We start from the raw sequence: 15,957 nt of genomic DNA on the forward strand, positions 1-15,957 counted from the left end.
TATTTGATCACTCTGCCCATCATACAATAAACCTCTGTACGGCTATCTGTGGAAAATACACAAGAGTCCCAGGCCCCCTAAAACAATTGCGAAGTGTCAGGGACAGATATTAACGCTGACTTATTTGGTCTCCCACCCTTCTTGCAAATCCAGTTATAGTGTAACCGTAAACAATGGCTTCTGAAGCACATATGAAAAAAGACAAAAAAAAAAAAAAAAGGAGCACACACTTTAACTAAAGGGAGTACAATTATTAGTTATATATGTATGGAATAAAAAAAAGGAGGAAGATGGCTGCAGGAAAATCCGGAAAGTACCTTAACAATTTTAACAGTCCTCATGAGCTGGAGTTACATTTTCCTAACTGGAAATTGCACATCATGTAAGTCTATGATCACTAAACCGACTCTATGGCCAGCTGATTATTAAGCATGATACAAATTAAATCAATAAGTCCTAATTATCCAGGGCTGTAGTTGTTTTAATGATTACAAAAGTCTAACACGTACCACCAACATTTAAAATTCTGTACAGCTAAGAAACTGTAGAGGGCAGAGACCGGAATGAAAAACAGCCAACTGAGTCCAGGGAAGCTTCCGGTGTTCTGTTCCAGTAGTGTCATTAAAATAAACATTAGTAGTTCTATTCTTATTTATCTGAAATGGTCAGATGAAAAACAAATAAGCTACAATTTTAACATAAGGATTAAGACCCGCCCCAAAAAAAAAAAACCCGCACAAGTGAACCAAGATAAGCAGAACATATTTGTTTATGTAAAAGGAGAGAAGCAATGGACTAAATTCAGAAGAGGAAAAACAACAGTAACTCAACTGAATAGGGTAGCAGCAAATCACACTGTATATTTTGAAAAGCACTATAATGGCTAGTAGTAAAAAAAAAAAAAAAAAAAAATTAGGGGATTAACAGCATTTTAGCAACTATCTGCCACCAACAATATACATTTCCTCTTGCACTCAATGTTTGAATATCGGTATTGGTGAAATACACTGCTGTGGTTACAAGGATAGCTGCCACAACATAAAAGTTTGGTCTTTTCTAACTAGTTCTTATTCTAATTGTATACCACCAGCCTGTTAACAAGGGACGAGACTGGCATCCTTCTTCCACGGTACACTGCTATGTATGTGCAGATATGCTGTTGGAAAATAAAATGAAATAACACTGCTGAATATTAATGATGGCCATTTACCATTACGCAACTGACAAATCTTATTCGGTGAGTGGACTTTACCTCTACCTACATTGCTGTATAAGCACAAAACATATACATCTGGATAACGGCATTCAGAATCCTGATAAGGGTCAGGTAAGTATACTTTTTATTAATTTTATTTATTAACAGTTTCTTCTATAGCGCATACATATTCAGCAGCGCTTTACAGAGTATAGTTAAACATTCTCATCGGTCCTTGCCCCGGTGGAGCTTACAATCTATATTCCCTACCACATAAACACACACACAGACATTCTAGGGTTCATTTTTGTTTGGGAGCCAATTAGCCTACCAGTATATTTTTGGAATGTGGGAGGAAACCAGAGTACCCGGAGGAAACCCACGCAAGTACGGGGAGAATATACAAACTCCGCACAGATAGAGCAATGGTGGGAATTGAACCCATGACCTCAGTGCGGTGAGGCAGTATTGCTAACCATTACACCAACTGTACTTGTGCCATTTGCCTGTTACTGTAAGAGATCCTCAAAATATCCACTGAAAATGGCAGGGTTTCAATATTTATATAAACTCAGTAAATTGACTCAGCTGTATTTGTATTTATTTATACTGAAAGAACAGTCGCTGTGAGCAAAGCTGGCATTTTTAGTGGATATTTTGAGGCTCACTCATAGCAACATTGGCACCCAAAGGGTTAAAGTTAAAAAAAAAAAAACACTGTTACACTTCCCTGATCTCTCCCTTGTTTCCTTCTGTTATGCTATTTCTTTCCTAAAACTAGATCTGATCAGCCTTTAGGTGCTCATACACCTAAGCGATTATACATGCAATTTCATTACTTTTTATGTGATTGCGGCAATCAATCGTATAATAGCATCCATACCGCAGGTATTTGACAGCAGGTCCGATTCGATGCGCCGTCCCATGAGCATCGCAACAGAGCCTGTGGGTCACATCGGCTGCAAAAGAGATCTGTCGGATCGCAGCCAAGCCAGGTAGACTTGGCAGGGAGCTGATGCAATATATCATTTGCAATAGGGGTGCATACCATATATTGAATGCAAGGGGGATAGCGGGCGACTTTTCCAACTCGAGAAGTCACCCTAATGTATGCCCAGCTATAAGACAACAAAAATTATTTGTTTTAACATAATCTAGTGTTCACTTTCGGCTGTTTTAGCAGGGCCCCCACACTGCCCAATTTTAAAAGGGCAAAATGCGCCCTACCCGTTTTACGGTGCCCTGCTAATAAAGTACTGCCCAACGGCCCCCACCACCGCTCTTCGGAGCATTTGGGGGAGCCCCCCAAAGAGACGTCGCTGGGTTTCACGTTCAGGTTTTTTCATAAATAAAGGGTAGAAATAGAATCAACACATTGAGTTTGGCTAAATTAAGTTGTGTACACACAGTGTGATTTGGCCAGGTGATTTTGATTACTTAATCAAAATTGCCTAGAAGGTAAGCCAAAATCCCCCGGGAGTGCACTGCGGGTTATAGAGTTGTGCGGCCCTGCGGTGATGCTATCTCCCGGCCAAATAGACTGTACAGGCAAGCCAATTTTGACTAGCCGCCATAAACAGAGTATTTGGTTGTACACACAGGCTAAGTAGCTGGGGATGGCAGCAGTCTATCTCCCACGGCTTAACTTAATCTTGATTTGAATTAAATATCTTCCTCAAAAGCCTGAGCCCATGTGTACGTACCATACGACTCCACTCACCCAGTCCATGCTTCTATATGCCATACTTACAGAAGTATTGGACTTACTGATTCCATTCACAGCCCCTTGTTTTAAGTATTATTCAGCTCACTTTAATTAAAGCATGTGCTAAGAAGCCAATTATTTCAGAATATATTTATGTGGTCCCCAATTCTCTACCTGCATCAGATGAATAAAAAAAATAATAATAAAAACACAAACTTAACACCAGGTCTCAAACAAATCTCCATATTAAAAAATCATCCAGGGTACCAATCATTGGAGCTCTGTATCACTTCTTTATGCACCTAAACAAAAATAAGATATTTAGCACATGAAGTGTAGATAAACATATGGTGAAGATGGTACGGATGATAGTCATTATACACGACTGTGTGTTGATTAGCATTACTGCCTCACAGCTGAGGTCATGGGTTGCATTCCCACCAGGACATTGTGTGGTTTTTATATTCTCACTCTGTTTCCACTGGTTACTCCAGTTTTCTCTTACAATCCAAAAATATTCGGTTAGGTTAATTGGCTTCTAATAAAAATGAACCCTAGCATGAATGTGTCCATGTACTAAACATGCGGATAGGGAATATAGGAACTGATTGAGAGGCCAGCGCAGAAATCGCTGATCTGTGAATTCCGTACCTCTGCACATTTATTTACAGTCTCTTATATAGTGCAGCAGATTCCGTTGCGCTTTACAATAGTAAACAGTGATAAAACAAACTGGGTAACAACCGACAGACTTGGAGGTTAGATCGCAGGGAGCCCACGAGGGGCAGCGGTACACGTCCTCTGACCTTTTCATACCCCCACTATCCACGTCGGCGTGGAGTTGATCTTCGATAGTGTGGCGAGCGCAGCGAGCCACCGAGCCCGAAGCGTGGCGAGCCCCGCGAGGGGACACGGATTACTTTACATGTATTCCGCATACGCTCGCCACACTATCTAAAGTAAACTCCACGCCGACGTGGATAGTGGGGGTATGAAAAGGTCGGAGGACGCGTACCGCTGTGCTCGCCACGCTTCGGGTTGGCGTTGATAGTGGGGATGGCATTGACAATGGGGGTGCATTTAACATTGAAAGCACCCATCAGGGTGCTTGTACAATTTAAAAAAAAAAAAAAAAAATCGCATTGCATGCCATTTGCTGGCATGCAATGCTATGAGATATTTCATTGTACAAGCACTCCTGTTAATTTACCATGCATCAAACACCACTAAGTATGGTATGCAATGGGCGCCGTGCTAGGAAACAAGTACCAAGAGATTTGGTAATGTCTTGTGTGAGATAGGGTCGTATTTTGTATATGTTTTTTAGATGCATGTAATAGGATTTGGAGACAGATTGAATGTGAGGAAGAAAGGACAGTTCGAGGATGACCCCTAAGCAATGAGCTTGTGGGGTAGGGTAGATTGTCGAGTTGTCAACAGCAATGGAGAGTTCAGAATGGTAACTGTTCTTAGTTGGCGGGAATATAAGTAATTCCTTTTTGGAAATATTCAGTTTGAGTTGGTGAGAAGACATCCCAGATGAGATGGCAGAGACATTCAGAGACTCGACCCAAAACCACTGATGACAACTCTGGGGCTGACAGATAGATTTGAGTATCATCCGCATATAAGTGATACTGAAAGAGCTGATTAGTTTGCAAAGAGAGGAAGTATAGATTGAGAAAAGCAGAGGACCTAAAACTGAGCCTTGCGGAACTCCGACTGACAGAAATAATGAAGAGGAAGTAGAGTCAGAGAAGCGAACACTGAGTGATCAGATAGGTAAGAAGTGAACCAGGAAAGGGCAGTATCATTAAGACCTAGGGAGTGTAGTGTTTGTAAGAGAAGAGTGTGATCCACAGTGTCAAACACAGCAGAAAGATCTAGAAGAATAAGTAGTGAGTAATGGCCTTTAGCTGAGAGATAGGACGATAGTTAGAGAGAGGGTTAAGCTGTGTACACACAGCAGCTATATATCGCTGAGTGATATATCGCTCAGTATCCCGTTTGCAGAGATGGTCACTGATGAAAAAGAAAACTGCCAGGGGAGCCTGGCAGTGGAAATCAGATAGTTGCAGGAGCATGTTCCTGCGACCAGCGATCACGACGGGGGAAAAACTGGAGCGCGCACCCGGCGATATCGCCGGTGCACACTCCCATCGTGGGCAATTCGGTAGCTCAGCGACCATATTGCCCACGATATTAGCAAAAATCTCCCCCATGTGTACACACCTAGGGTCAGAATTGTGTTTTTTTTTCAGAATGGAAGTAATCACTGCATGTTTGAGTAGAGAAGGAAAAGTACCAGTAGCAAGACAGATATTGCAGATTTTAGTTAAGGTTGGAATAAGCACACGAGATAGAGTTTTAATGATATGTGCAGGTATAGGATCAAGAGGAGAGCTAGTAGAGTACGGATACTTCCTTTTCATTTGTGGGCTCAAATGAAGAGAAAGTACCAGAGGGTTTAGGTGGGGAAGAAAAAGGGTTAGAGGTTGTGGAGCATACCATTTCATCTCGGATGTTATCCAATCTTGTCCTTAAAGTAGGAGGCAAGTTCTTGTGCACTGATGGTAGCCAGTGGGGGAGGGTACATTAGAGACTTAAATGTGTTAAAGTCACTTAGGGTTGGTGGCATGAGAAGAGATGAGAGATTGGTAGTATGTTTGTTTGGCAGTGTCCAAAGCATTGCAGTAGGAGTGGTAGCTAGTCTTGTATGTGAGAAAATCAGTCATACCACGAGATTTACGCCATTGATGTTCTATTTTATGTGACTGATTTCGTAGTGGTCTTGTTGTTTTGCAGTGCCACGGTTGGCAGCCAAGCCTACGTGTGGTGTAATGGGAGGCTGGAGCCACTTCATCAAGGGCTGTATCAAGTGTCTGGTAGAGGTGGGAAACCGCAAAGTCAGGAGAGGTAAATGTAGAAATTAGTTAGAGCTGTTGTTGCAGGGAGGTGGAAAGTTGTGGAAAATTAATAGCATTAGTATTTCTGTGGGTAAGGGTAGGCTTGCATGATTTCAGTGTCAGTAAGCTTGAGGTAATGGAGGATAAGGGTAATGAGATTGTGATCAGAGAGAGGGAAGGGAGTGTTCGTAAAATCAGAGACTGAGCACAGCCTGGTGAAAACAAGGTCAAGGCAGTGGCCTTCCTCATGAGTAGAGGCGTCGGACCACATGGAGAGGCCGAGAAAGGAGGTTAGAGAGAGGAGGTTGGAAGCATGCAAAGACGGTGGACTGTCAATAGCTATATTGAAGTCATCCAGGATGATAGTGAAGATGTCAGAGGATAAGAAATAGGGGAACCAGGCAGAGAAATCTTCCAGAAATTGAGTTTTGGGAAGCCCAGGTGGGCAATAGATAGCAGCAACACGCAGAGCGAAAGGGGCAAAAAACTTTAAATGATGTAAATGTGAGTGAAGGAACTGGTGGTAGAACGGAGTATGTGAAGCACCTTGAAACGGCAATCATAACTGATAAAAAAATTTAGTGACAGGATGCAGCATTTTCTGGTAGCAGGCATTTCAAATCTGCTTGGGGGGGGGGGGGGTGAGGCAGCGGGGGTAGTGTAATGTCACATGCAGCCACTACTACCCGGAACATGGCTGGCCTGGACCTGAAACAATAGTGGAGCACTGCAATCAGAGGGTGCTCCACACTCCAGGTTCCTGCCTGCGATGTGCTCACAAGACTTTAATACCAAGCAAACTGCTTGCACTTTATCGATGCGTCCTAAACTTTTTGTGGGCACATGGAGGGGAGGAACAAGGTGAGCAGGGCGCCCCCCCCCCCCATGCAGCCTAGCTCTAGCAGTTTTACTTTTGCAAAGTCTTGCAAAAGAACAACCGAGTCTGAATCATGGTCATAGATTGGAAGCTCAACTGGGGGATGGACTAATATGAATGGCAGTGGTGGATTCAGGGGGGGGCACCCGGGCACGTGCCCCCCTGTCATTTCCCTGTCAGCTGAGGACCAGGGCTTTCCAACGAGCCCAGCCCCGTGTCTCTAGCCCCCCGGGAACCGGAGATATCGCCTGGCAAAGCTGTAACGTTTTTTTCCCATAGGATAATATGGGACCCGTCAATTCCGACCCCCACCCGGTTCCGATGGCTGCCAGTTCCCCCTCTGGCAACAAAGAAGCTTGTGATTGATCTCATTCAATTCCAAATCGCTGGGCCTTCAATATGATACCAAGCTGGTCCATATCGGTCAATCGGTTCTAGAGATATTGCATGTAAACCGATTTTTTTTGTTTTTGAAATGTAATTTCATAGCTGTTCATGATTTTTGAGGGCAGATTACTCTGGAACCAAACGTTCCAGTTTCACTGGACCAAAATCATTCAAAGCCCACTCAAAAGTTCTTCAATATGATACTTGTCTCATGTAAATGGGTCAGTTGGTTCCGAAGATAAAGCCGGTTAAATGGGGGAGGGGTGATTTTCTCTCCCCCTCACACCAGAAAATGCAGGGACTAGGTTGGTGTAAAAGGGGCCAACCTGGGAATGCATTTTCTGGTGTGAAAGGGGTTTTATTTCAAATAGCCGGGACCTGCAGTGCTCTGAATACAGCAAGGCTCTGCCACTGTCAGTGGCTATCACTTCTGCCTGGTGGCGGCTGTCCCCCATTTACCTCCAGCATGTATTCCCCCTTGGCAATGAACATGTAATCCCACATGGCAACGAGCTGGAACCTCTGGCAATGAGCATGGAACCATTGGCAATGAGCATGTAGATAAGCAGCACTTATGTAGCATAATTTTTAATAGGCATTATGGTGTTTGGCAAAATACATAATGGACATAATGGCGTGTAACTTAACGTGTAATGGACATTATGGTGTAAATGTTTAATGCGCGCCTTTGGTGGACAATGTCCCTGTTTATGAAGTGTATTGTGCATTTTGGCTAAATCTGTGTGGCATTATGTGAATTTTGTCTCAATCCGTGTGGCAGTATGTGAATTTTGGCTCGATCCGTGTGGCATTATGTGAATTTTGGCTCGATCCGTGTGGCATTATGTGAATTTTGGCTCAATCCGTGTGGCATTATGTGAATTTTGTCTCAATCCGTGTGGCATTATGGGAATTTTGTCTCAATCCGTGTGGCATTATGGGAATTTTGGCTCAATCCGTATGGCATTTTATGAATTTGGCTCAATCCGTGTGGCATTGTGTGAATTTTGACACAATCCGTGTGTTATTTTGTCAATTTTGGCTCAATCCATGTGGCATTATTTGAATTTTGGCTCAATCCATTTGGCATCATGTGTAAGGGGCAAGTATAATGGGGTCTAGTATTTTGTTGCATAATGTGTAGAAGTTGTATATGGTGTGGTACACTACACTCAAGGACACGCCCCCTGTTGAGTGGCCACACCCGCTTTTCTGGAGTGCGCCTTCGGCGCGCGGACAACTACATCCTTCACTTTTGTCGCCATGGTGAGCTTGCGTACTTTAAATGCCAGGGCCTATTTTTAATCCCATTCCCACCCGCTCTCTGCCGCTCTCTTAGCATATACACTGGCACCACTAACACCACCCCTCCCCCACCTAAACCCTTTTTTATCATGGTGCCCCCCCTGTCATTTTATCCTGGATCCGCCCCTGATGAATGGACACATTTTCTGAAAAGTGCTACAGAAAATAACTGCGCTACATAAATAACCGGTAACAAATACCCAAACTGCAAGAAAAATTATAATATATTTTTCTGTATAACAATTCAGAGAATTATACCTTAGCTTAGATAAGAACTAGAATAGCAACAAATACCAGGTAATGCTACTTCTTGTTTATCAAAAAGATAAATCAGAATGTTAGATTATTAGTACAGGTTAAAGGTTAAATGGTGCCCATACTTCCACATCTTGCCCCAAATCCCTGTTCTGCCAACAATGGCAATCTGGAAAAAGCTAACTAAAATATGATTGCGATCAGCGAGTTAGGCATTTTGAACATGCTGAATTTCTTGTTTGCTGAAGGATCGCTAATAGTTATTGCCCGGATTTGAATGTCAGTCAGAGTCTGTGAATCGCAGCATTAATATATGGACCACAAGTTATTAGTTGTAACAGAGCAACAAGTATTTATACTAATTATTTCTGGGAGCTCTCAGTGCGTTATACACACACACACACACACACACACACACACACACACACACTATATATATCTCTTTATCACACACACACACACACACACACTATACAGAATTGCTGTACAAAAATGTATTTATTTATTACTAGTTCTTTAGGTACTTGTGTATTATCTGGGTGCCCGATATATCGCATCGCTTGCCACTAATTAAGGCACCCGATATCAGTGGTTTTAAAACCCCTCTGTACAATTTTAATATCGCATTGCATCACATGCCATTATAATGGCATGCGATGCGATCATGCCCGATTTAGGCTCAATCCCATGTTAAATGCCGCCCCAGACTCGATTTTTAATTCTATACCCACCCTGATGGGTAATGAGTATGTTAAATGCCTCCCAATTGTTGTTAACGCCACCCCACTATCAACGCCAACCCGAAGCGTGGCGAACGCAGAGAGTCCGCGAGGGGTGGCGGTAAGTGTCCTCCGACCTTTTCATACCCCCACTATCCACGTTGGCGTGGAGTTGATTTTATATAGTGTGGCGAGCGCAGCGAGCCACCGACCCCGAAGCGTGGCGAGCGCAGCGAGCCCCGCGAGGTGACGCAGAATATATGTGAAGTAATCGGCTGTACTCACCACGCTTCGGGCTCGGTGGCGAGCTGCGCTCACCACACTATATAAAATCAACGCCATGCCGACATGGATAGTGGGGGTATGAAAAGGTCGGAGGACCTGTACCGCTGTGCTCGCCACGCTTCGGGTTGGCGTTGATAGTGGGGTGGCGTTAACAATGGGGGGGATTTAACATACTCATTACCCATCAGGGTGGGTATACAATTAAAAATAGGGTCGGGGGGGGGGCATTTAACATGGGAATCAGGCATCTGGGTGCCTGTACAATTAAAAATCAGATCAGATCGCATGCGATGCGACTTTTGGTTGTACAATGTCATAAGATAAAAAAAAAAAAAAAAAAACGGGCGCTCAGATATTACACAAGTACCGTTCTTTATATAGCGCACACATTCAGCAGCGCTTTACACATCTGTCCCTGCCCCATTGGAGCTTACAATCTATATTCCCTACCACATGTACACACGCACACACACACACATTCTAGTTAAATTTTGTTGGGAGCCAATTAACCAACCAGTATATTTTTTGTTGAATTGTGGGAGGAAAATTGGACTACCCTGAGGAAACCCATGCAAGCACAGCCATGAATTGAACCCATGACCTCAGTGCTGTGAGGCGGTAAAGCTAACCCCATTACACTGTCCGTGGAGTTATATTTGGAGGTTACAAACACAAAAATAATCTGGTCTATACACAACCCAACACGATATGATAAAAGTACAGGCATATGGGTTATCATAAAAGTGTGAATTAAGCAGAGAAATGCAGCAAGCTCTTAAGTTTCTACATTCCACATATAAGTAATAGGTCAGTATATGTAATAGACGCAAAACTAAAATATGTCTAAAACACGGATATCTTATTTGAAACAAAATTAGTACATGGGACTAACACTACAGAAGTTAATCGTTGAAAAACCAACAAAAATCGCTTGTGTTTAATAAGAAAAACATTGATTTAACTTTTACGGTCGCTTACATTTATTTTTTTAACTAGTCGTGATAATGCAATTATGACGTACTGTATTCAAGCAACAAACGTCGATAATTAGGTAAGGCATAATACACAATAATTTATACATTTTACATGCTCATTCTCTCTAAATTTGTCGTCTACTACACTTTTGGAAAATCTGCTGATATACAATATACACAGAGCATAAATATAGGCTAGTGCCGGCATATCTCCTTATTTGTGTGTTCAAAGCCTCCTGGCAAATGACAACCATCACAGTCAGGGATAATTGTGGTGACAGATAAAAGCTGGACGGCAAGTACACTTATAGATTGTCCTCTATTACAGCAAATGTTGCTACAGCCTTTTCTTACTGCCGGGGAAAGCAGAACAGTGCAGAAGGGTTAACATGAAAGAGGAAGCAAGCAATGAAGAACCGCAGTACAGGAACACTGACCAATATAATCATTTGAAGATATCAAAAGCTGAATGTTATGTAACAGAAAGGCTGGGTATTACATACTTTTGAAAGCGCCTACCTTTCTTCACTGTGGCTGCTCTGCGTCTTGATGGGGAGACCAATTCTTTTACAATCTGTAACACTTGAATCATTGCTAGTTAGCAGCAAAAGACGCCAGCTGCTCTTCACAAATAAAGCCAACAGGTTCCATCGCTGGAGCTCATTGTACTCCTCTCCTATGAGCTCAAGCAATGCAGAAAAGTCGGATCATACCTTCCCAGATATGCTCACCTAAATTCTTTTAAAGGCTTAAAGGCAACCTTCGGGAAAGCAGCAAATGCACAATGCATGGCTAGACTGAATCAGGGGAAAGCTGCTACTTCCACTCAGGAAAGGCATATCCAATCCAGCAGCTCACTAACCAGTGATTAAATGTCTGAAATAACCACTATTTTAATTATTTATGCACACTGAAGTATAACAAACATCCAAATATTGCACACATATATTCTCCCAATAAACAGCTATTGCGGCAGCACAAGAAAGTTTCACATAGTGAGAGATCCAGAAATGAATTCAGCATTTACTTTCAAGCAAATGTCATTGTGCCACCAGCATCAAGCAGCCCTGCATAACTTCCACCCAGTGTGCACCCCTGGCATTCTGTTACTACATAGTTAGCAAGGGTGGGGGGGGGCATGTGGGCTGGCTGCTGGATAAGTTACAACAAAACCCCTTACAAGACAGCTGTCATTTTATACATGATGTGGGGAGCAGAGATTTCAAGGCTTTTACAATCAGAGTACTTCAGAGTGTCAACCAGATACTAGTTCCTATATAAAAAAATATAAAAAAGGTACTTATGTAGTATCTGGGCGCCCGATTTTAAAATCGGGTGGGAAAAATCAAATGCGATCCGATGCGATTTTCCATAGGATTCAATGTTAACATAGTCCTGTTCATTTCCCCACTATCCAAGTGGGCATAGAGTTGACTTTATAATGCGTGGCGAGCGCAGCGAGCCACCGAGCCCGAAAGCGTGGCGAGGGGCCGCGGATTACTTAAAATGTTTTCCGCGTCCCCTCGCCACGCTATATAAAATCTACTCTATGCCCACTTGGATAGTGGGGAAATGAACAGGACCTTCTTAACATTGAATCCTATGCAAAAATCGCATCGCATAGCATCTGATTGTATGCCTTAAGGTAAGGCATACAATCACAAAATCGGGCGCCCAGATACTACATAAGTACCAAATAAAAAAAAAAGCATAACAAATGTTTCGATTCATCAAAATGGATTGGCCATCATTATCATACTAATGGTCCGACACACTGGGCGATTGACATGTAATTTGGGTTCTTTTCCTGTGATTGCAGCAATCAATCACAGGAAAATAACCCAATTTGCAGGTGACTGACAGTGGGTCCAACGCAATGCGCTGTTGCATGCGCATTGCACCGGACCTTATGAGTCACCCCTGCTGCAGAAGCCATCTCTTGGATTGCTTCTAAAACCGGTCCAGCAAGCTGGGAATGCATGCAATATATTGCAGGAAAAAAGGACCACATGCAATATATTGCATGCGATCTTGCCATATTATGATGGAAACAGAGGTAACCAAGGACATCAGGATTGGAGAATACTGTACTAAGTGAGCAGGATGGAGCAACTGGAAATAGCCATCACCACCAGATAATATATTTTATAAATATTCACAGTTAAAATAGGGAAGATAAACAGGGCTATATTGATGGGGATTATACAGGTTTAAATACAGGTTTAAATCATTTGTATCCGAGCTCTTCAGCACCTAGACGGGGACAGAGGGAGGAGCAGCCACGAGCAAACTGCAACATTGTGCCTAATCCATTGGCAGGTGCGGGTACCATCCCCCTGCTGTCCGGTGATTGTTCCCATCCACATTGGGCACGCAGACGCCATTCAGCTGCACACTCTCGATGAGTGCTCACGTCCCATCCAGGACGGAGCCTCTGACTGAGGGTGGCTGTTGGTCACACTGAGTCCCTCAGATTAACGCACAGTGACTCCACAATTCCTGCAGCAGCCAGACAGGCACACTTCACGTCAGGTCTGAGACCATATACTCCTACTCCCCGTGAACTAACAATCAGTTGCAGCTCACTTAGCATTTGAAGTGGAGTTACAATATCCATTGTTTAACAGTGACATTTATGGAACTCTGTCATTTCACTCCATATCGGAAACAAAGTACAGTCAAGTAAGCTGACTTGATACATTGTGATTTTCAAGAAAACAAAGTAACACACATTTTAGAAGCCAGCTTCATTCAGTACAAGTGGCCACTTGTTGTTTATACATATTATTGTAATATTTTTTTTTTATAGCTTAAATTGTGGTGTAGTAATTTTTTATTTATTTTTTAAACATACTTACCTGGTCCCCCGGTCTTCAGTATCTTCTTCAGCGGTCCCAGAGGTGCACTGCACGAGTGACTTCACCGGCATGCCCGCACACTGCACCCCTGGGACCAGAGATGCCGCAAAAAAAGGACCCGCTTAGGACGCCAGGGAACATGGTAAGTATCAAAAAAAGGGGCGGGGGGGGGATATTCTGAAAAAACATCGTTTTTGGAATATTTTGGTTATTCGGATACAGGATACTCAACCTGTATATAGCTAAATTTGTTAACTATCCCCATAGATTGTTTACAAATAGATATCTGTGTATAGATTATTCATAATTGTATACATTGATAGGATTTTAAAAATAAAGACGCATAACTGCTTAAATTACATTCGGTGGGAGACTCAGTTGATTCAGCCACGTTACATTAATAGTGTCTATTGAGTGAATTTTATTTTTAATAAAGCGCAGAACCTCAACATCCAATTTATTTTTGGGTCTAAATATCTATTGAAATGCAATGGTGCGGATACTTCATACAATATTGACCTTTCCTTTGTGTGAGTACAGACACAATTGAGGACCGCTGCTATATATACAAAAACCTATAGGAGGACAAATATAAAAAAAAAGTGTCAGACTTTTATATCTAAAACTTGTTTTTGGGTATATTTTGGTTAACTTACTTTTTTTGTGTGTGTGGATCAATCAGGTTTATGGTCTTAAAGTGAACAGTATAATCAATTACTGTCAAAAATAATTAGGGAGTAGGTGTAAATAAATCCCCTCAGTTCCTCTGTCCATTCTGTTGAAGCAGCATTCACGCATATAAACAATACAATTTACTTACAATTTTTTTTTTTGCTAAGCATTAATTATGACTACCTACCCTCTATATTATTGTTATTTATAAGATATTACATTACAGCTTCATTATTGTGTGTGGTACATTTAATTAACATGAAATGTTACACAAGTCACATGGAATGAAAATGATTTTACTGTCCATCAACAGCTAGAAGGACAGTGATCCATTAGTCTTTTTAAAACATAAAAACCCCAATAACTTGAACCAAAAGCTAAATTATATTTAAAAAAAAACACACAACTTTCTTCATTGATGAATACTTAAAAAAGGTAGTTCTTGCTAATTACCGTAATGACCAGAAATAGATTTAAATTTTTACGAAATGTCATACCTCCTAGCTACAACTTCTCAAACCACACAGCATGGCTCTGAAGATCTATTAATTCCACTTCCAGGGATTCTATTTTAGGAAACGTAAAAACAAGCAAGCCCTAAGGAATTATCTGATGCTTTCTTAGGCTACAACATATATTGAAACTCAGGGCCATGGATTAGAGATCGTTTTACCTTGCACATGAGAAATGTCGGTCTTTAGTAGTTGGATGTTAATTATTGATATTTATACAGAAGTCTTGAAAAATTTAAATCAATTTCCTCGTACTTTGAACATAAATGAAAAATCTTAAACTGGGTACATATAAAGCCCCATAAACACTAGACAAATTAAAAGATAAATTCTCAAAAGTGCCATTCTAGTCTTCCACACAGTTATCAACACCCTCCCTACCCCTGTTCAGTACAGATGTGGGAGGCCCTCAGTAACGAGGGCCATGCTGCTCCACCGGCTCCAACCAGCAAGTGCGTATGTACTTGCCGATGCCGGGGCCACACCACCACCAATATCCCTGGGTACACACATGGTATAGTACCTGGCTTTAGACTCCATGAAGTATATAAATTTGTGATTTCCCTTGAACTCCCTGAAGTTCTATGGCAAAAAGATATCTTTGTAAAAACTGAAAAATTTCACAAAAGATATCTTCAAAGCAGTGTTAAGTGCTCACATCCAGGAATATAGCTGTCGCTGACAATATAGTCTGGATTTTACTGTATGTACACAGACAACAGTCATTAATCTGTGTGCGTGTGAATAGCTAACTATATAGTGTGTACACACTAGACCCTGGCATTGCATATTCAGCGTATATAAAGGTTTGATGATATCCAACAAAAATGTAAGGCTCTAGCTTTCCAAAAAGGATGTGGAGCAGCTCATCATAGAAGAGGCACCAACCGCAGAAGTGCCACTAACACCTTGTCACATGCCATCTTGTGCCATTTGCCAATGCCTGTTGTACAATTATGGTACCTAATGAGATCTTACATTATTCCATAAAGAATGGATACTGTATGTGACCATGTCAATGTTACGGATACATTATATAATAAATAAAGTCCAGAGTACAAGCACATGTTTTATTGTTTGGTATTCCTCTCAATGTGAATTTACAGACTGATTTGGAATATATTACACAGCAGGATAGCGGAAAATAATGAAATCATACACATCATTTTTTTTATTACTTCAAACAGACAAAAAAAGGAAGGCTGAGCAGGAAGAAATAAGGGCATTTGCATACTACATACATTAAATTTCCTATATATTTAGGCTAATAAATATATACCAGGTATCTAACTAATGTGTCATGGTAT

The 15,957-nt window shown here is 41.7% G+C and overlaps 1 protein-coding gene across 3 annotated transcripts in view; it reads right to left on the bottom strand.

Annotated features, from left to right (window-relative positions):
• The window catches only part of USP6NL (USP6 N-terminal like), a 225,014-nt gene that overhangs the window by 184,914 nt on the left and 24,143 nt on the right, over positions 1 to 15,957 (bottom strand). The window contains exon 1 of one of the 3 annotated variants that reach the window (XM_083183409.1): positions 11,128 to 11,448. The exons of the other annotated variants lie outside the window; for them this stretch is intronic. Within the exon in view, the coding sequence (XP_083039535.1) occupies positions 11,128 to 11,200 (73 nt within the window). The 5' untranslated portion in view covers positions 11,201 to 11,448. Of the gene's footprint in view, positions 1 to 11,127; positions 11,449 to 15,957 lie in introns of those variants that run through there. 3 annotated transcript variants of the gene reach the window in all.

This window comes from Crinia signifera, chromosome 4, assembly GCF_055691185.1.
Source record: "Crinia signifera chromosome 4, ASM5569118v1, whole genome shotgun sequence".
Classification (NCBI taxonomy): Eukaryota; Metazoa; Chordata; class Amphibia; order Anura; family Myobatrachidae; genus Crinia; species Crinia signifera.